Here is a 23,532-nt window from a genome sequence, read left to right on the forward strand (position 1 = left end):
TGCATGTGGTGAAAAGGGAACTTATTTCAAGCTCAGGAGTATATGTACATACTGCTGGTGGGAATGTAAATTAGTACAACTACTATGGAAAAGCAGTATGGGGATTTCTCAAAGAAGTAAAAGTAGATCTACCAAACCCACTGTTGATTATCCCCCAAAAAAGAAATTATTATATCAAAAAGAATGCTGCACACATATGTTTACTCCAGCACAATTCATTATTTCAAAGATATGGAACCAACCTAAGTGAACATCAATCAGTGAGTGGATAATGTATACACCATGGAATGCTACTCAGCCATAAAAAAGAATGAAATAATGTCTTTTGCAGCAACTTGAATGGAGGAGGCCATTATTCTAAGTGAAGTAACTCAGGAATGGAAAAACAGATACTATATGTTCTCACTTTGAAGTGGTATGCAAAGACATACAGAGTGGTATCATGGAAATTGGAGATTCAGAAATGGGAAAGGTGAGAGGGGGAGTGAGGGATTAAAAGCCACATATTGGGTACAATGAACACTACGCAAGTGATGGGTGGAGTAAATCTCAGACATCACCACTATACAATTCATCCATGTAACTGTCCCCTCATACCAAAAAGCAACTGAAATGAAAAAATATATATATAAATATATACCGACTGGTAACCTGGAAAACTAGAAAGTCTTAGAGGTTTACAAATATCAGTGTGTGTTGTGTATGACTCCTCTAAATCTTTTATCTCTGTGCCTTCTATTAAGTTATGTAACTTATTATAACCTCAGTTATGTATCTGTAAAATATGACAAGCATGATTGTAAATAGCATTAAATAAGACATGAAATGAAAAATTAATACGTTTGATTGTATTATTTTGATATAACTAAAACTACTTACAAGTTATTGACAAAACTAGATGTTTTTCTAAACAAATATAACAGCACACAAGACAAATTCTCAATGATTAAAAATTGCATAAGTAAAATAATTGCTCTTGATAGATTCTCATGTGCTTTATTTTCTTAGGTGTCTCTCCTTCTAATGCTATATTTCTGATATTTTAGAGCAATATATTTTTCAATATCATCTTAATATTTTCATTATATTGCCTATGATTTTTTCAAAATTGCATTTTATGGTTAATACATTTAAAATTGTGAACATTTTCAATGGAATCTTTCTAGAGGCCATTATATATATATTATATGTATTATGTATATTATATATGTAAAATTATGTATATAATATGCATACTATATTACATATAATTTTACTTATGCTATTTTCAATCAATGAGAATATAATTTTGCCTTGTGTGCTGATGTACTTGTTTTTAGAAAAACAACCAGTTTTGTCAATAACTTTTAAGTAGAAGTAGTTAAAAATAAAAGTTGGAAATTAAATACATATGTATCTATACACTTTTTTTAAATCTCCTACTTTTATTTTAAGTTCAGGGGTACATGTACAGGACGTGCAGGTCTGTTACATAGGTAAACATGTGCCATGGTGGTTTGCTGCTCAGATCATCCCATCACCCAAGTATTAAGGCCAGCATCCATTAGCTTTTCTTCCTGATCCTCTTCCTCTTCTCATCCTCCACCCTCTGACAGACCCCAACGTGTGTTGTTTCCCCACATGTGTCCATGTGTTCTCATCATTTAGCTCCCACTTATAAAAGAACATTCAGTGTTTGGTTTTCTGTTCTTGCTTTAGTCTGATGAGGATAACAGCTTCCAGCTCCATCCATATCCCTGCAATTACATGATCTCATTCTTTTGCATGGCTGCATAGTATTCCATGGTGTATATGTACCACATTTTGTTTATCCAGTGTATTACTGATGGGCATTTAGGTTGATTCCATGTCATTACTATTGTGACTTTATATTCTTGTTAGTCTCAAAACAAAAGTAAATATCTTTAGTAGCTGAGCATTTAAATAAATTAAAATAATATTCACAATATTATTGGATGTTACCTGCAATAAAATCAACTTCCAAAATTATTATTATATTAATAGATTATTTTTATTTTCCATATTTTATACTTAAAAATAAAAAAAAACTGAAACACTAGAAAATGCCAAAGAAGATCAGGGAACTCGTGTCATTCATCCAGTTTTCCCCAGTGGTCATAAACTTATCAAAACCAGGACATTGACATGGGTACAGTGTGTGTGTGTGTGTGTGTGTGTGTGTGTGTGTGATTTTGTCATGCATGTGTTCATGTCACATTTTAAAAACTCAGCTGCTCTATTAAGTATGTAATAGTATCTGATGATGTTTTTAATTTGCATTTTTCTAATGGGTAGTGATGATGTAAATATTTTAATGTATTTTTATTTTGTTTCATTTTGTTTTTGCCATGTCTATGTCCTTTTCAGTGAAATGCCTCAATGTTTTGGCTATTCTTTAATTGTATTTTTTAAATGTTGGCTTTTGAGTTATTTTTATAGTCTAGATATCAGTCCATTGTCACATTTTCCAGGTCTGTAGCTTGTCTTTTTGGCATATAAATGTACATAATTTTGTTCTATTCATAGATTGTGTAGTGGTGAACTCAGAGCTTTCAGGGTATCCATCACCCAAATAATGTATATTGTATCCATTAAATATTCTCTCACTATCTACCCCTCTCACCTCCTCACCCATTCAAATTTCTATTGTCTATCATTCCACACTCTACATCTCTGTGTGCACAGTATTTATATCCCATTTATAAGTAACTACATCCAGTGTTTATCTTTCTGTGTCTGACTTGTCTCATTTAAGATAAAGGCCTCCAGTTAATCAGTTCATCTATGCTGTTGCCGCTGATAGGATTTCATTTCTTTTTAATATATAGTTTTTTTATATATAACAATATATAAATATATATGTTATATATATTTTAATAAATGTTATATAATATATAAATTATATATATTATATATAATATATAAATATATAATATATAATATATATAATATAATATATAATATATAATATATATAATATAATATATAATATATAAATTATATATATAATATATATAATATATAAATTATATATAATATATAATATATAAATTATATATATAATATATAATATATAAATTATATATATAATATATAATATATAAATTATATATATAATATATAATATATAAATTATATATATAATATATATAATATATAAATTATATATATAATATATAATATATAAATTATATATATAATATATAATATATAAATTATATATATAATATATATAATATATAAATTATATATATAATATATATAATATATAAATTATATATATAATATATATAATATATAAATTAATATATTATATATAATATATAAATTAATATATTATATATAATATATAAATTAATATATTATATATAATATATAAATTAATATATTATATATAATATATAAATTAATATATTATATATAATATATTAATTAATATATTATATATAATATATAAATTAATATATTATATATATAAAATATAATATATTAATTGTTATATTTTTAATATAACAGTTGGCTACTTGTATGTGTTCTTTTGAGAAAGTATGTTTACCTGTTCAAATATCTTGCCCATTTGCAAGCAAAAGCTTTTTAGTTTGTTGTAGTGTTTTTGTTTGGTTAGTTGGTTGTTGGTTTTTTTTACGTTTTTTCTTTGTTTTGTTTTGTGATTTTTTTTTTTTTTTTTTTTTTTTTTTTGCTTTTGTTGCATGTGCTTTTGAGGTCCTGTCTAAAAAAATCTTTGCTCAGACCTGTGTCATATAGTGTTTCGTTTAGGCTTATCATCTAATAATTTCATGGTCTGGGGTTTTAAACTTAAATCTTTAATACATTTTGATCTTTTTGTATAAGTCCAGAGATAGGAATTTACTTTCACTCTTTTGTGTGTGAATATTCAGTTTTCCCAGCACCATATATTGAAGAGACTGTCCTTTCTCTGTTGTGAGTTCTTGGCACCATTGTCAAAAAATAAAAAATAAAAAAGGATGGCTGTAAATGCATAGTTCTGTTTCTGGGCTCCCTATATTGTTTCATTGGTCTATGTGTCTGTTTTAATGCCAATACCACGCTGTTTCAGTTACTATAGCTTTATAGTATATTTTCCTCTTTTTGCTCAAGATTGCTTTAGATATTTGGGGTGTTCTCTTGTTGCATATACATTTTAGGATTGACTTTTTTCTATTTCTGTAAAGACTGGTATTAGAATTTTGACAGAAATTGCATTGAATCTGTAAGTCTCTTTAAGTAATATGAACATTTTAACAATATTAATTATTCCAATTCATGAACATTAAATATCTTTCCATTTACTGTGTCTATTTCAATTTCTTTCATCCATGTTTTATAGTTTTCATGTGGAGATCTTCAATCTCCTTATAAAAACTTACTAATAGTTATTTCATTTTTGTAGGTATTATAAATGGGATTGTTTTCTTGAATTCTTTATCAGATAGGTTACTATTGGCATATAGAAATGATACTGATTTTTTTATGTGGAGCATGTTGTTCTTAATTTCCATGTATTTGTACAGTTTCCAATGTTTCTCTTATAACTGATTTCTAGTTTTATCCCATTATAGTTAGAAAAACTATTCAATACAATTTCAATTTTTAAAAACTTTGTTAAGACTTGTTTTGTGTCACAGAATATGACTTATCCTGGAGAATGCTCCATAAGCAGTTGAAAAACATGTGAATTCTGAAGTTGTTGGATCAGATCTCCTGTAAACGTCCATTCGGTCGCTTTTATCTTGAGTAGAGTTAAAACGTGGTATTTCTTTGTTGATTTTATACCTGCATGTTTCCTCCTATACTGAAAGTGAGGTGTTGAAATCCCCTATTATTGTATATGTGTCTGTCTTTTCCTTTAGATCTATTAATGTTTGCTTTATCTATTTAGGTGCTACAATATTGGGCGCAAAGATATTTGTGATTGTTTTATCCTTTTCTTGTATTGACCACTTTGTCATTATATAATGCCCTTGTTAGTCTTTTTTTATACTTTTTTCCTTGGAGAATATTTTTATCTAAGTATAGCTACTCCTAATTTGTAGGGAGACCCCCTGAAACTATTGCTCGATAAAAGATGAAATGCTCCTGATTATTGTAAACACAAAGTTGTATACAGGACTGTGCAAAGACAATGCCAAATTGGACTGCCAGAATGAGCCAACAGCACGTGATGTGCTTCCCCCTGCAGAGAGCCTATGAATGAACGTGCAGTCAGGGAGGTTTCACATCACCAAGATTCCTATCCCAGAAAAGCAGATGTTCATAGCTCTGGGAATGGAATGCGACCCTTGCAGGAGTCTATAAACGGACGCATGGGGGGCACCTGTCCATACGGATAAGACAGGGCTATAAACGCCCTCATCTTGCCACGGCTCTTCTAGGCCTCTTTAGGGTTAAGGCATACTCCCTTCCGAGAATTTCTGGTCTAACCGGTTGTCTAGCTTCACGTTGTGTTTCTATGGATTGTTTGTAACCAGCTTTTGCTGCAACTGTTACTGCTGATTAATATCTTGCTAATCACAGGTTATGGAAAGACTGTGTTTCTGTTTTAAGGCTCTGTTAGAAATTACTGATGCACACACTATATTGTAAATTCTTATCTCTGTGTACTGTACTTCTGCATACAGATGTTATGTTAAAGAATTAGTTCATCCCCATGTGACCATCTCACCTCACAATCAAATGACCCTAAATCCCTCACTAACCTACCCCCACCCTTACTAAACTTAATAATAAATGCTGGTATATTGAATGCATTGTTGGCACCGCGGGACCAGAAGGCGGTGACCCCCCTGGACCCAGCTTTCACTAGCTTGTGTGTGTCTATTATTTCTCAACCTGCCGATCCACCTGGGAACAAAGAGAGAGCCTCGTTGCATTGCGGGCTGCTGGCCAGATCCCACAATACTAATTTATTTTGGTTTTTATTTGTATTAAATATATACTTTTCATCCATTTACTTTCAGTCTATGTGTATACTTACAGATAAAGTGAGTCTTTGGAGGCGTCAAATAGGTCTTGTTTTAGGGTTTCTGGTTTTATTAACTTTATTCATTTCCAATTTTTATTTTAGGTTTGGAGGGATAGAAGTGCTGGTTTGATACATAGGTAAATTGCATGTCACAGGGGTTTAATGCACAGATCAATGTGTCACCCAGGTAATGAGCATTGTACCCAATAGGTCCCCACCCTACACCCACCCTACATTCTCAAGTAGGCCCAGTGTCTATTGTTCCCTTCTTTGTGTCTATGTGTACTGGATGTTTACCTCCCACTTATCAGTGAGAACATGTGGTATTTGAGTTACTATTTCTGCATTACTTTGCTTAGAATAATGGCCTCCAAGTCCATTCATATTGCTACACAGAACATAATTTCAGTATTCTTTATGGCTGTGTAGTATTCCATGGTGCATATGTAACAGATTTTCATTGTGCATTCCATCACTGATGGACATCTAGATTGATACTATGTCTTTGCTACTGTGAATAGTACTATGATAAGTATATGTGTGCATGTGTTTTTATGATGGAATGATTTTTATTCCTTTGGGTATATACCCAATAATGGAGTTGCTGCGTCAAATGGTAGTTCCATGTTCTCTGAGAAATTTCCAATCTGCTTTCCACAGTGCCTGAACTAATTTACATTCTCATCAGCAGTGCACAAGTGTTCCCTTATCTCCACAGCCTCGTGAGTATCTGTAACTTTTTCTTTTTTGTAATAGCCATTCTAACTGGTGTGGAATGGTATCTCATTGTGGTTATGATTTGTATTTCTCTAATGATTACTGATGATGAGCATTTTTTCATATGCTTGTTGGCTGCATGTATGTTTTCTCTTGAAACGTGCTTGTTCATGTCCTTTGCTCATTTTTAAATAGGATTCTTTTTTTTTCTTGTAAATTTTAGATATTAGACATTTGCTGGATTCATTCTTTGTGAATGTTTCCTCCCATTCTGTAGGTTGTCTGTTTACTCTGTTGATTGTTTCTTTTGCTGTGCAGAAGCTTTTCAGTTTAATTAGGTCCCAATTGTCAATTTTTGGTTTTGTTACAATTGCTTTTGGCATCTTCATCATAAAATCTTTGCTATGGCCTATGTTCAGAGTGATATTTCTTAGGTTTTATTTTGGAGTTTTTATAGTTTTAGCTTTTACTTTTAAGTCTTTAATACATCTTGATTTGATTTTTGTATATTGTGAAAGGAAGGGGTTCATCTTCAATCTTTTGCATGTGACTAGCCAGTTATCCCAGCACATTTATTGAATAGAAATTATTTTCCCAGTTGTTTGTTATTGTTGATGCTATTAAAAATAAGATGGTTGTAGATGTGCAGCTTTATTTCTGGGTTCTAACCTGTTCCATTTGGTCTATGTTTCTGTTTTTCTACCAGTACCATGCTGTTTTGGTTACCTCCTTAAAGTCTAGTTAGAAGTTGGATAATGTGATGATTGCAGCTTTGTTCTTTTAGCTCAGAATTCCTTTGGCTATTCAGGCTCTTTTTTTGGTCCCATATGAATTTTAGAATAGTTTTGTCTAATTGCGTGAAAAACGTTGTTGGTTGTTTGATAGGAATAGCATTGAATCTGTAAATTGTTTTGGGATGCACTGTCATTTTACAATTTTTTTTCTTTTTGAGAAGGTGTCTTGTTCTGTCACCCAGGCTGGAGTGCAGTAGTGCCATCTTGGCTCACTGCAACATCAGCTTCCTGGGTTCAAGTGATTCTCCTGCCTCAGCCTTTCCAGTAACTGGGAATACATGGGAATACACGTGCACGCCACCACTCTTGACTAATTTTTTTTTTTTTTTGTAGAGACAAGGTTTCACCATGTTGGCCAGGCTGGTCTCAAACTCCTGACAACAGATCACCTGCCTGCCTCAGCCTCCCAAAGTGCTGAGATTACAGGCATGAGCCACTGTGGCTGGCCCATTTTAACAATATTGATCCTTCCCTCCTAACCATGGGCATAAAATATTTTCCCCATTTGTTTCTGTCACCTGGTTTCTTTCAGCAATGTTTTGTGATTCTCATTATAGAGATCTTTCACCTCTCTGATTACCTATATTCCTAGGTATTTTTTTTTTGTGGCTAATGTGAATGAGATTGTGTTCTTGATTTGCCCCTCAGTTTGGTTGTTATTAGCTTATACAAGTGCTACTTATTTTTTTTACATTGATTTTGTATCCTGAAACTTTGCTGAAGTTGTTTGCTACATCTAAGAGCCTTTGGGCAGAGACTATGGGGTTTTCAAGGTATAAAATCATATCATCCATGAAGAGAGAGAGATTGACCTCTTCTCTTCCTATTTGAATGACTTTTATTTCTTTCTCTTACGTGATTGCTCTGGTGAGGTCTTCTAGTACTATGTTGAATGGGAGTGGTGAGTGTGGGCATGCTTGTCTTGTTCTGGTTCTTAAGGGGAATGCTTCCAGCTTTTGCCTGTTGAGTATGTTTACTGTGGGTTTGTCATAGATGACTCATTATTTTGAAGGATGTTCCTTCAATACCTAGTTTGTTAAGGGTTCTTTACATAATAGGATATTGAATTTTATTGAAAGTCTTTTCTGTATGTGCTGAGATGCTCATGTGGGATTTTGTTAAACAACCTGCTACTGAATGAGATTCTGGTATGTTGTATCTTTGTTTTCATTAGTTTAAAAGAATTTCTTGATTTCTGCCTTAATTTCATCATTTATCCAAAAGTCATTCAGGAGTAAGTTGCTGACTTTTCATGTAATTGTATGGTTTTTAGAGATCTTCTTGGTGTGAACTTCTATCTTTATTGTACTGTGTTCCAAAAAGTGTGGTCCATAAGTTTTTTTTTTTAATTTGTTAAGAATTGCATTATGGTCAAGCATGTGGTTGATTTTAGAGTACATGCCATGTGCACATGAGAAAAATGTATATTCTGTTCTTAGGGTGGAGTGTTTTGTAGATGTATGTTAGGTCCATTTGGTCAAATGCTGAGTTTAGGTCCCAGATATTTTTGTTAGTTTTCTGCCTTAATATTTTGTCTAATGCTGTCAGTGGAGTGTTGAAGTCTCCTACTGTTATTGCACAGTTATCTACATCTCTTTGTAGGTCTCCAAGAACATGCTTTATGAATCTGGGCGTGCCAGTGTTAAGTGAAAATCTGTTTAGGATAGTTAAATCTTCTTGTTGATATGAACCCTTTATCACTATGCAGTGCTCGTTGTCCATTTTGATTGTTGTTGGTTTATAGTTTATTCCATCTGAAATTACAACAGCAACCCCTGTGTTTTGTGTTTTCAGTTTGCTTGGTAGATTTTTCTCCATCTCTTGCTTTGAATCTATGGGTGTCATTGAATGTGAAATGGGTCCCTTGAAGAAATTATACAGTTGGGTCTTGCTTCTTCATGCAACCTGCCATGCTTTTATGTGGGGTGTTTTTCCCCTTTACATTCAAAGTTAATATTGATATGTGCAGATTTGATCCTGTTATTGTGTTGTTAGCTGGCTGTTAAGAAGATTTGATTGTGTAGTTTCTCTATAGTGTCAACTGTCTATGTACTTAGTGTTCTTTTGTGCCCTGTATGGTCTTTTGTTTCCATGTTTAGCATTCCCTTAATGGCCTCTTGTAAAGCAGGGTCTGGTGGAACAAATTCTGTCTGCATTTGCTTGTCTGAAAAGGATTTTATTTCTTCTTTGCTTATGAAGTTTAGTTTGGATGGATATTTAATTCTTGGTTGAAATTTATTTTCTTTAAGAATGCTGAATATAGGCTCTCAATCTCTTCTGGCTCACAGGGTTTTGCTGAGAAATCTACTCTTCACCTAATGGGGTGTTCTTTGTAGGTGGCCTGCCCCTTGTCTCTATTTGCAATATTTTTTCTTTCACATTGAGTTTGGAGAATCTGATGACTATGTGTCTTGGGATGGTTGTCTCATATAGCATTTTCCTGGGGTTCTCTGAATTTCCTAAATTTGGATGATAACCCTTCTAGTAATGTTTGGAAATATTTTGTGAAAAATATCCTCAAATATGTTTTCCAAGTTGCTTGCTCGCTCTCTTTCACTCCATTTCAGGGATGACAATCATAGGTTCGTTCTCTTTACATAATCCCATATTTCTCAGAGGTTTTATTCATTCTTTTGCATTTTTTCTTTATTTTTGTCTGACTGAATTGATTTGACAAAACAGTTTTTGAGCTCTGAAATTATTTCTTTAGTTTTGTCTATTCTGTTGTTAATACTTCTGATTGTACTATGAAACTCTTCTAGTGAATTTTTCAGCTTTATTATAGCAGTTTGATTCTTTCTTTAAATGGCTATATCCTCTTTCACCTCCTCATTGTTTAATTGGATTCTTTAGATTCCTCAGATTGGGTTTCAACTTTCTCCTAAATCTTGATGATCTTTATCGCCATCCAGATTCTGAATTCTAAGTATGTAATTTCAGTCATTTCAGCTTGGTTAAGAACCATTGACAGAGATACAGTACAGTCATTTGTAGGTAGGAAGACACTCTGGCTTCTGAGTTGCCAGAGTTCTTGTGCTGGTTCTTCCTGATCTGTGTGGGATGATGTTTGTTTAAAATTTTTGTCCTTTGGGTGGGGCTTTTTGCTTTTATATTCTTTGATGCTTTGAGGGTTTGACCATGTTTGTAAGTTGGGTTCAGTCAACCGACTTTGTTTCTGGATGATTTTAGAGGGCTCATACTTGGTTTAGTACTCCTGGGCTGCATGCTCTAACCCTGGGGGGCTGAAATCAGGCCCATGGCTTTGTTCTTTGGCCCATCAAGGTTAAGTACCTGCTGTGCTTGAGAGGCCAAGTTATTCCTGATATGCTGGCAACAACATTCCATTTGGGGGTGCTGTCGAAAGTGCTCTGTCAGGGTGATGGCAGCAGGGTCTGCACTCCTGCATGCAGACCAGCAGTGGCTGGCCAGTGGTGTAGCAGGGTCTGCATGCATGTGTGTACCTGTGGTGGTAGCAGCATGTTGGGTTCGATGCATGCATGCATGGCAGCAGCAACAGGGAGACATGGTGGAGTCCACGCATCCAGGTGTGTTCTAGCAGTGGTAGCTCTATGGGGTCTGCATGTGTACATGTACTGGTAGGGGTGAGGCTGCAACAGCAAGGTCCATGCACACATACCAGAAAAATAATGGGGGAGGCTATGGGTGAGTGTGCACCAACAAAGTGGTGGGAGGAGGCTATTAGCACACGCATGTTGGCAAGAGCCCATTTGCTAAATCTCTCCAATGGTTAGGCAGGGTCTGCTGATGAAGGAGCTATGGCAGCAGCAACAGGGAGGCATTCAGGTTGGGCATCTGAGGTTGTGCTGCAAATGAATGTAGCCAAGGAGGAACCCCAGAAGAATATGTCAGACAGTAGGGTGCTCAAATCAGAATGGCCTTGTCCCACAGGCAAGGCAGGCCTGTTTTGTCCAGGTCCAACAATCAACAAAAACCAAAGCCACCTAGAGAAGTGTGAAGAGCCTTGGGGTATGAGCGCTCCTGGCTTTACTCCACTGCAGCTCTTCCTGAACCAAACCCCCTGGGTTCTGCACAGGCTGGGGTCCTGTCCCTGCCACTTCTCCAAGCAGCTCTCCCTGCCAGATCAAGTGTCTGTGGGGGTCATGGGGTCTCCTGCAGCTAGAATTCTGGAGGTTTTTATAGTGAGAGTGGGCCACTCCTCTAACATTTAACTCACCTCTTCCCTAGGAGCTGCTGGGAGCCAGGGATGAGTCCTGGTTCTTAACAGCCCTGTGCAGGGTTCCCAGCTTCCTCCCCATTCAGCACAGGGTCTACATCCTCCCTCCACCCACCCTCAATTCCTTCCTTCCAAAGATTTGCTCAGAATGTGTTGATCTTCTTTGTCTGGTTTTCCGGTGGGAGATAACCTTCCTGGCTGTGTCCAGTTGGCCATCTTTGCTCTCCTCCCTCCCATTTTTTTTTTCACTAATTAAGCCACATTATTTCTTTTAGCTGGATAGTATAATTCACTTACATTCAAGGTAATTGTTTATGGGTAAGAAGTTGGTATTACCATATTCTTATTTGTTTTCTAGTTGTTTTGTATAAACTTCTTCATTTTTATCATGTCTTGCTATCTTCCTTTGTGGTTAAGTGATTTTTTCTCTATCAAGTATGTTTTGATTTCTTGCTTTCCACTTTTAGTGTGTCTGTTAAAAATGTTTGCTTTGTGGTTATCATGAGACTTAGAAAGAACATCATATAGTCCTAGCAGGTTATTTTGAACTGATACCAAATTAACTGTGGTCACAAAAAAAGGAAAAAGAAAAACTCTATTTTTTATACGTTTGGTTCCCATCACAACCTATAGGCACTTTTTTTTTCCTCCACATGTTGGATAATGATTTAATCTGCAATCTCAGCTTTTTGATGTATTCCATAAAAATCATTAATGTGCAGTTTGTCCAACTTTTACTCTGATGTATATGTGGAAGCAATGCTGTTTCCAGCTTTCCATATCTCTTACCTGAAACCAGAAACCCGAGAAGAATGCTTTTTTTATTTATCCCAGTAAATACTTTTGACAATAATGAACTATAAAATCGAGACAAATTTTAAAGTAGAATAAAAGTGTGAAGTCTCCAGGAACCATACAGATAGTTGGTTTCATAGCTTCACGGGATTTTTTTTTCAGGATTCACACAAGCTAATTTAATTTCAAAACACATCCATTTACAGACCCAAGAAGTGCTTTGAGCTCCAAGTATGGTAAACACAAAGAGATCCATTCATAGAAACATGATAAGCACACTGCCATAAGACAAAGGCAAAGAAAGAATCTCAAAAGAAACAAAAGAGAAGCAACTCATTTTGTCCAAGGAATTCTCAATAAGAATAATAGAATATTTTTATCAGAAAAAACAGAGGCCACATGGTGATGGATTGAAATATTCAAAGTGCTGAAAGAAAGAAACTGTTGGCAAGAATTCTATACCTAGTCTACCAGCAAATTAAGAGCATCAAGCAACATGCAAATGGCTGTGCATTTTAGAAAGATATGTTCAGGTAGTATGTAAGATATATAACAAAATATTAAAAGTAATTTTCCCAAGGTACTGGAATAACAGTGACTCTGTTCTTTCTGCATTTCTAAACTTTTTCAATAGTATCATTTTGTTTGAAAAAATATAAAAATTAATGTTACGTAATACATCATAAAATATTAAGCTTGAAATATGTAACTTTCCAAATATTTTAGATGAAGTTTCAATGTTTTATTTAAAGGTAGAAAAATACATAAAATTTAATATTCCTACTCAACAGCTAACTAAATTCCTTTCATGATTTAAAAGAAAACTACACAGGCAATGTTCTAGTATGTCATAACATCAGAATGATGACAGTCACCTGTGAGTTTAAAGGAACTTTGTAGGGCTGGTCTTTCTGCCAAATATGACTGTAATTTACTGCTAAAATGGATACATTTGGATCATTATTTTTCATTTGATAAATTATATGCTCAAATCTTGCTGAAGATTCTACTGGTTCAATTCCATAACTGATATTTTCAAACTGGAGAAATCCCCTGAAAATTTAGAAGGCATAAGAAAATAGTTATAAAAATCCCACAAATGATCCCTTCAAAATGATAATCTGAAATGGCATAAGAAATAAAAAAACTATACTAAAGAACACATTTTAAGCCCATTTTCTTTTTCCATTATTTTTTGGGAGGGCAGTTTATCATTAGTAAGAGCCACCATATCTGGCTTCGTTTTGCTTAAATTTTAAAGATCTAAATGCAATAAAGAACATTTTTGTAAGGCAATCACATTAATTAAGGCCAAATTTGCCACAGACAAATATATTTGTTGAGAATTCCAGGAAAAACGTTCCTGTTCTTCCAGAGGTTTGATAAGGGACAGCATGTATGTAGACTATATATCTAATGAGGTTGTTATCTATAAAAAACACATTCAGAGAATGCCAAGTTTCTGAGGTGATGTGAATAAATTCTGGAAATCAGGCAATTGAAACCAAAGGAAAGTTAGAGGGAGCATTTTTTCTCTGCTCCGGATCCTTTTTTTCCTGATGAACTTATCGTAAGTGAGCCTCCCAGCATCACTAACAGAAATCACTTATCCCTATCCTTTACTCCTGAGGGATCTTCTTAACTAGTTGTTTTATATCTGGTACTAAGCTGAGACCATACTATATTTTCCTATTATATTTATGTAACTAACTAATGCCATTTTCCATAACTATTTGAGAAAACAGATGCAGAATGCAACAATCATACTTAAGGAGATATTTTAAAGTTTTCTTCCACGAAACTATTCCATTTTCCACGATAACCCTGGATTGATTTCATGGGAATAGGCCTTTAGGTCTAAGTATTAACATTAATACAAATAGAATAAAGCTGTTAGAAAGAAAACTTTCCATTTTGATTTCCCTTAAACTTCCACGATTTGTGTCTGCTAGTCACTAAGTTTTGTTTTAAAGAATATCTTAAGTTCTCCATCTATAGATTTCTTATAAGGTGCTATTACCTGAGACCAGAACATATACTGAGTGTCACAAATGAATTTGGAAATTCGGCAGCATATCCTTGGTAATGGCAATGCATCTGAAAAACAGTATAGAAAGGCAAGTATATAAATTCGTTGTGAATAAAAAATGTATTGTCAAACATGTCAGAAGATTCAAAATATTAAAAGATTTAATAATAAGATCATTAATTATTAATGCATATTTTCAGAAAAAAAAAGATTTGTGACAATTCTCTTTATTTTGCACCACAGGTACAAGAGAGTCCCTGTGAGTATTCTCTTGCAGCTGGGTTTCATCTCTATCACATGCCATTTCTATGTACAAAAGTCAGTAACATGTCAGTAAGGATAAAACATTTGTATTAAACTGTCAACATGAAACACATTCTAATGGTAATAATATAACCACTTTAACAAAAAAAATAAGGTATCTTACTTTACCATAAAATATGGAGACTCAGAATGCAAAGATCCAGTTTCATTATATGTATAAACCAAAAAGTTCTGGGGTAAGAATGATCTAAAAAACCAAGAAATAATAAAAAAGTATGAATCATAATCTTAATATAAATGTTAAAAACAAATATTACATACATTTTATATAACACGATTTAATTAGCTTTATATAATGGCATGATTTAATTGAGTGATTTTAGTGAGGCATAACAGTTGAAATTCATAGAACTGGTGAATCAAAGAGTTTAGACTTAGCACTGGGACAGACTCTGGGATTCCTCTGCATCAGACATATGTATGTATAGCTGTGTATGATGACGTTCAACAAATGTACTGAGTGTTCACTATCTGACGGACCCTCATGTAGGTGCTGGGATTCAGAGTTAGGCAAGAGACAAAAAGCCTTAGTCGTTGTGACAGCCAGGGGCACAGAGTACTAGCAATTAGATGACAATAGATAAGGCCTGGGGAGGGTGGTTACAAAGTGTAGATAGGGTGGCATGGAAAACCTCTCTGAATAGATGATTAAATACCTGAGGAATAAACCACATGAATTTTCACAGAAGTGTTATTCTAGAAAGAATTAATAGAAAATGCAAGGACCCTCAAGCAGAAATATGCTTTGCACAAACAAGGAACAACTAGGGGGCAATATGACTGGAGTGTGGAGTGATGAAGACAGACTATAGTAAGAGACAGTGTCACAGAGATGAGACGCATTGGAGGGTTTGAGCAGATAAAGACAGCATCAGACCAATGTTTTAATAAAATCAGCACTGTGTTGAGAATAATCTGCAGGACAAACAAGCAGAAGAAACAGGGAGACATTTAGATGTAAGACATGATGGTGCTTTGAACTAAGATAGCATCAGTGGGGTAGGTCTAATTCTGGATATATTTTGTAGGGTTTAGATATAGATATAGATATATTTTGAATGCAGAGGTTTATAATCCACTGGAAATAGGGGAAAATGACAGAAAGATGTCAAGTATGACTCTGACTTTTTACATGTTTTTTTTTTCCTGAAAAACTTATATATTTGCCAATTCCTGACATGACTGTGAGAAAGACAAATTGAGAAGAAAGTCAGAATTCCATTTGGACATGTTACCTATGAGGATTCTAGTAAATACTTGGTTATCAACTAAGTACTCAGATAAGTGAATATGGCATTTATTTAAGAGGAATAAGGTAGAGATGTTAATTTGGGAGCAACCAACATGTGGATAGTATTTAAAGTCACAAGAATTAAACAACCAGGTGATTGAATATAGCTAGGGGGAAAAAAAAAAAACCAGAATGCAGAAACCATACTATGGAGTACTCTAAGATTCGAGAGATGAGAAAGAATTAAAAAAAAAAAAATAGAGAAAGGAGAGACAGAGAGAGAGTGAGAGAGCACTGAAGTACCCAGAGTACTTCAGAGTAAAATCAGGAGCAGGAGTCTGTGGTATTCTGGAAGCCAAATGAAGAAAGTATTTTACGGGGGAGACACTGGTCAACTATGATCAATGCTGCCAACTGGTTAAGAAAAATTAAGACTAAAACACAAACAGGGCATTCAAAAACATGAGGACCACTGATGATTCTATCAGAAAACACTCGTGGAGTTGTAGAGGAAGAAAAGTAAACGTGAATTAAGTAGGGTAGTCATGAACTCAGTGAGAATAATTTCCTCTAGCCTTGTTCAATTACAAAGAAGCAGGCAGACAAGGGACAGTTGCTATAAATACATATGTTTGAAGATGCAGACAGAGAAGAGGCTACTTTATTTTTATAAAATGTTGAGAAAATACAAATCAAGATACAAACAGTAGATTGTTGCTTGGAGTTGTGAGTGAGAAAGAGGCTAACTGAGAAAACATGAGGGCTCTTACGTGGGGAAAGAATGTTCTAAAACTGATTTATATTTGATGGTGGCAAGAGTGCACAAATTCATTAAAATTATTGAATTTTATACTTTAGAGAATTTTACATGTAAAGTAGGTTCAGTAAACTTGTTAAAAATAGACACACTTGTAATCAGCATATCATAAAAATTGTGTCACTAGTTGAATTTCCCACCATAATCACTTGATGTGTAATTTGTCGTATATACATCCAGATGGCCTGAAGCAAATGAAGAATCACAAAAGAAGCGAAAATGGCCAGTTCCTGCCTTAACTGATGACATTTCCTTGTGAAATTCCTTCTCCTGGCTCAGAAGTTCCCCCACTGAGCACCTTGTGTTCCCCACCCCTGCCCGCCAGAGAACAACCCCCTTTGACTGTAATTTTCCACTACCTACCCAAATCCTATAATCCCCACCCCTATCTCCCTTTGCTGACTCTCTGTTCGGACTCAGCCCGCCTGCCCCCAGGTGATTAAAAAGCTTTATTGCTCACACAAAGCCTGTTTGGTGGTCTCTTCACACGGACACCAGTGACATAACTATGTTTGATTTCACACCAGATATACTTAATATATAACTTGCTGTTCTTGGGTTCAACGGCTTATATGCAATTTGAGATTTTACAAGTATGTAGTTTATTTCATAATTTGAAAATATCAAGCGAAAATTAAAATGAAAGAGCTCTATAGATCTGATATTCAAAACCTAATGAATCCTAAATTGGGAAGTTGATTGATAAAACAAGTCTACATTATACAGCATTCCTGAATTTAAATACTGCACAAAAACTTTAAGGCTGTAAAATCTAAACTTAAAGCTTTCCCTTTTCCTTAATGAAAAAAAAATCATATCTTACTGTTTTCTGAGATGTAGAGTGTAAGGTTGTCCATCAATTGTAATGATGTAAATCATCTAAAATAAAACACATCAGTAAAGATTGTGAAGGAAACCAGAAATATATAAAATAAAACAATATTCATCCAAGTTAATAAAAAGAGTCTATTAAAAATGAAAATAATCTTTATAATTTATTATTCTAAATAGTAAGAATTTAATATCTTAATAAATTCAGGAACAATGTGACCAATTTAATGTGTGGGGTGACTTTTTAAAATAAAAGTGAAGGGGAACTGTGGTATATATACATGATGGAATACTACTCAGCCATAAAAAGAAAGGAATTAATGGCATTTGCAGTGACCTGGGTGAGTATGGAGACCATTATTCTAAGTGAAGTAACTCAAGAATAGAAAACCAAACATCACATGTTCTCACTCATAAGTGGGAACTAAGCTATGGATGCAAAGGCATAAGAATGACACAATGGAATTTGGGGACTTGGGGGAAAGGGTAGGAAGGGGCTGAAGGATAAAAGGCTATGAATTGGGTTCAGTGTATACTGCTCGGGTGATGGGTGCAACAAAATCTCACAAATCACCACTAAAGAACTTACTCATGTAACCAAATATCACCTGCTCCCCAAAAACCTATAAATAAAAATAAAATAAAAATGAAAAGTACATTTTAAAAAATATATATCTATTTAGCATTTTAGCATTATTAACACTATATTAACTGCTTCTATTTAGAAAAACACTTGCATTTTTAGTCAAGATAAATTAGACATGGCTGCAGGCATACATGCCACACAAAATATAACGAACCGGTAACAAATTTTAATATATACATACATATGTGCAGTCATACCTATTTAGAGACATTTAGCATCTCTCTCTCAACACATAAAACTGTGGAAAAAGAGCTAAGAGACTGAAAGCAGACAAGAAGCTACTGAGGAAGACCATACCTCCAGGGACAAGAGTTATAAATTATCACAAATTGGGTACTAACAATGCTCATGATCCTATTGTGATGGCATCCAGAAACAGCAGGTGATGCCATTAAATTCTACAGGGGGGCATAACTGGACTGTGTCTACAGATGCAGACAGAGGTCTATCCTACTAAACCCACCATTTCTCTCCCAAGGCAAACAAATGTCAAGAGAAGTCTCTAATTTTAAGCTGGAACAGTCTGTTAATTGGGTAGAGAGAAACAGGGCAATACTGCCTATGACTGGAAATGCCAGAAAGAAAAAGGAGCACACAGGCTCAGAAGGCTATCTGCTCATCACCCAGACTGGAGGCAAATCTCATCCCATTATTCCCTTAAACCAATGTAAGCTACTACGGTAAATCCAATGCATTCTCCCAGACTGAATGCAAAACAAAGGCAGAAAAGATTTGACACAATCTCCACTCCAATGGCAAGTCCACAATAAAAATCTATCTAACTTCTGAGGTACATCTACACCAAGAAGGGACAATAACAAATTCAACAAATAAAAGGAGTAATTTATCAAATTACTCCTGAGAAAACCATAAAGTGTGTTGTATTAGGCTGTTCTTGCATTCCTATAAAGAACTACTACCTGGGACTGGGTCGTTTATAAAGAAAAGAGGTTTAGTTGGCCCACCGTTCTGCAGGCTCTACAGACATGGGACCAGCATCTGCTTGGCTTCTGGGGAGGCCTCAGAGAGTTTTTACTCATGGCAGAAGGTGAAGCAGGAACTTGCACATGGCAAAAGCAGAAGCAAGGAGGAGAGTGGGGGTAGGGGGAAGTGCCACACACTTTTACATGATCAGATCTCACGAGAACTCACTCACCATTGCAAGGACAGCACCAAGCCATGAGGGATCCACCCCCATGACCCAAACACCTCTCACCAGACCTCACCTCCAACACTGAGGACCACATTTCAACATGAGATTTGGAGCGAACACATATACAAAACTGTATCATGTGTGAATAAAACAGGACCTTAATATAAGTATATTTAATATCTTTAGAAAAATAAAAATAGATATTATAAGGAGTAGGGATTGAGTGTAACAAAAAACTAGTTCTATAATTTTCTAATGTGTAATGAGGGCTTATCAAATGCCTAGTATTGTCCGAAGCACTTCGTATTTTTTTTGTAATATTTTTATCCTCAGAAAAACTATTTTTCATTTCAAGAAACAGAGATTGAGTAACTCTCCAAAGATGACACATCAAATGAGTGTAAGAGCCTGGCAGAGAAGCAATGTGCTTTACCACTGTGTGACAATGCCAGCATGTGGCGAAGAGCAGAGAGTTCTTACTGAGGAAAAGACAGAAAATCATAAAAATGAATCAATTATAGATGATATAAATGACCATGTAACTGTTGATTTTTAAGTAAATCATTATCCTGAATAAGAGTCTGGCTATATCTGAAAGATAATTAGTGAGGTTGAACATCAAAACTAGAAAGTTTCTGTGAATTAAACACAAAAATATTTTAAAAGTGAAAGATCTGAAAGAATAAATAAGAAACAGAGAAGCTATTTCCAGGACTTCCAATATCAACTAATAAGAATTTAAGAAGGCAAAAATAAAGATAAAGTGAAAGAAATATTAATAGTTAAAAACTACTACTTCAAAATTGAACACATAAGTATTATCATTTAATGTGCTCATCAAGGGTCATATAGAGATTTTAAAACACAAAACTAACAATATAGGCTTACCTCAGAGATGTTGCAGGTTTATTTCCAAACCATTGCAATAAAGCAAGTATTTCGATAAAGCAAGTGATGTATATTTTTTGGTTTCCCAGTGCATATAAAAGTTATGTTTACACTATACTGTAGTCCACTGAATGTGTAAAGCAATTATGTCTATAAATGTTCAACCTTAGTTAAAAAATGCTTTATTGCTAAAAAAGACAAACAGATACAAAATGAGCACATGCTGTTGTACAAGTGGCACAGGTAACTTGCTTGACACAGGTGTGAACTGCAATGAAGTAAAGCACAATAAAATAAGGTATGCCTGTAGTGAGGGACACAGAATAGCCACCAAAATTTTGAGAAGAAAGAACCAAGTTTGGAGAAATTACCTTATCTAATTTCAAGATTTTCCTCTAAAGCTACCATAATCAAGACAGAATGATATTGGCAAAACAGAATGGACACACAGACAAATGGAACAGAAAAAAGAGCCCAGAAATAGACCTTCAACTGATTTCTGAAAAAGATTCAAAGGCAATTCAATGGAGAAAGGGTCGTCATTTCAATTGACGGTGATAGAACAATTGGATGTCCACATGCAAAAAGATGAATCTCAATACAGACATCACACCTTGCACAAGTGTGGAAAGAAATTGTAGACTTAAAGGTAATACATAAAACCACAAAATATCTAAAATGAAACACAGGAGAAAAACCTCCGTATTCCTGGTGTTGATGATGAGTTTTTAGATATGATAGCAAAAGCATAATCCATACAGGAGAAAAAAAATACAAGTTGGACTTCATTTTTGTGAAAATACTAGCTCAAAGAAAGACATTATTAAAAGAATGGAAAAAAAAGCTATAGACAGGGAAAAATATTTGGAAATCACATATCTCATAAGAGACTTAACTAGAGTACATAAAAAGCTTTTGAAACTCAAAAACAAGAAACAACCCAATTTAAAATGAACAAAATTTTTGAATCTTACAAAGAAGATATACAGATGGAAAATAACAGGTATATTTTTAAAATCTTAGACCAGAAGAGGGATTTTGCAAGAGATTGAAGGTCAAGAAGGTACACAAGAGTGTGGCAGAAATGACCCTAAAGTTCTCATCTGGATTCAAGGCAGTTCCAGTAAGGGTGGAACTGTGACTTTCAGTCTATTACATGAGACATGGTCACCTATAAAATCATAAGAGTAATGCAAGTCAAAACCTTAAACTCTATAGCATGGCTTCTATCAAAAGAACAAGAAACAGCAAATGTTGGTGTGTATGTAGAGTAACTGCAATCCTTGTGTTGGTGGAAATTTAAAATGATGCAACCATTACAAAAAATACTAGACAGGTTCATCCAAAAAAATCACATAAAAATAGAATCATATAAAATATAGAATTATTATATGATTTAAAATCCCACTGTTGGGTATGCATCCAAAACAATTCAAAGCAGTATCTTGAAGAGGTTATCTGCACACCAATGTTCTTGGTATCATAATTAACAATAGCCAAGAGGTGGAAGCAACCCAAATGCCCATCAGTAATGAATAGATGAATAAAATGTGGAAAATGCAACAGATTATTATGCAGCATTAAAAAAGAAGGAAATCCTATTACATGCTAAAACAAGGTTGAATCTTGAGGACACTATGCTAACTGAAATAAGCCAGACATGAAATACATCATTTATATTTGCACTAATATAAAATATCTAATGTAGTCAAAATCATGGAAACAAAAAGTAGAAAGATGGTTGGAAAGGGCTGGGGAAGGCCATCAAGGAAATTAGTATTTAATGGGTATACAGATTCAGTTTTCCAATATAAAAAAATTCTAGAGATTTGTTGCATAACAGTGTGAATTTAATTAACAGCATTGAATCATATACTTAAAAATAGTTACAGTGGTAAATTTTATCTTATGTACGTTATTGTACAATACATTTTTCTAAAAGACAGGTAATGTGAGATTGGATAAAAAACCAAGACCCAATTATATGCCCACAGAGACATGGATTGATTAAGAGAACAAAGAGAAATATATCATCCAAATGCTAATCATAAATAAACTAAATGTGTACATTAAAAACTAAGAAGGCAAACCATGATAATAACAAATAATATTAGGAATAAGCAGAAACATTTCATAATGATAAAAGTGTCAGTTCCTCAAGAAGGCAATATAAATCCAAATGTGCATAAAGCTGTAAAATGCATGAAAAACTCAAATGTGGAGGAAACAAGTATTACTTATAAATGGAGATTTAAACACTTTACTGAGAGCAAAGTGCCACCACCTGGCCCCTGCCACATTGGGCTGGAAGACAGAAGACAGTGCAGCAGTGATATGTTTTGGGTCTGTGTCCCCACTCAAATCTCGTATCAAATTGTAATCTCCAATGATGGAGGTGGGGCATGGTGGGAGGTGATTAGATCAGAAAGGCAGATTTCCCTTTTGGTGCTGTTCTTGTGATAGTTATCATGAGATTTGGTTGTTTAAAAGTGTGCAGCATCTCCTCCTCCTCTCTCTTCCTCCTGCTCTGGCCATGTAAAGCATGCCTACTTCCCCTTCCCCTTCCACCATGACTGAATGTTTCCTGAGGCCTCCCCAGCCATGCTTCCTGTACAACCTGCCCAACTGTGAGCCAATTAAACCTCTTTTCTTTAAAAATTACCCAGTCTTAGTTATTTCTTTATAGCAATGTGAGAACAGACTAATACAAATAAGAATTGAGACTGTGGGCATTTGAGCCACTTTATCATGTAACTTCATACTGCCTTCAGACACATTCAAAAGCCCAGTCATGTTTATACCCCTTCTAATTGATTGTGAAATCCTGTTGTGCATGTCCCACCATAAGCTTTGCAGGTCAGATAACACCCAGTTCCTCGTGGGCAGCTCAGGTCCCAGGGTAACCTGGTACCCTGATTAAGCATTCAGTCTTATTAAGGCTCGTTAGCAAGTCAAAAACTGTTTCTCAAACTGAGAGCAGTTATCCACAGAAATAGCATTAGTGACAGAAAATCAGCAAAGACCTAGAATATTAAACACTATCAATAAACTTGAAATACTTTACATTTATAGACCACACAATCCACCAAGATGAAATAAATACATTTTTTAAATCCACAAAGAACAATT

The 23,532-nt window shown here is 34.6% G+C and overlaps 1 protein-coding gene across 3 annotated transcripts in view; it reads right to left on the reverse strand.

The window, feature by feature from the left end:
• ADAM18 (ADAM metallopeptidase domain 18) overlaps positions 1–23,532 on the reverse strand; it is a 158,146-nt gene that overhangs the window by 119,106 nt on the left and 15,508 nt on the right. For 2 of the 3 annotated variants that reach the window (XM_019032000.3, XM_055348950.2), the window contains 4 exons: positions 17,709–17,764; positions 14,946–15,024; positions 14,505–14,581; positions 13,360–13,537 (listed from right to left, as the gene is read on the reverse strand). In XM_019032000.3, coding sequence (XP_018887545.3) covers positions 13,360–13,537; positions 14,505–14,581; positions 14,946–15,024; positions 17,709–17,764 — 390 coding nt within the window. Of the gene's footprint in view, positions 1–13,359; positions 13,538–14,504; positions 14,582–14,945; positions 15,025–17,708; positions 17,765–18,305; positions 18,340–23,532 lie in introns of those variants that run through there. The other variant, XM_063709321.1, reaches the window with a different exon arrangement.

This window comes from Gorilla gorilla, chromosome 7 (assembly GCF_029281585.2).
Source record: "Gorilla gorilla gorilla isolate KB3781 chromosome 7, NHGRI_mGorGor1-v2.1_pri, whole genome shotgun sequence".
NCBI classification, from domain to species: domain Eukaryota; kingdom Metazoa; phylum Chordata; class Mammalia; order Primates; family Hominidae; genus Gorilla; species Gorilla gorilla.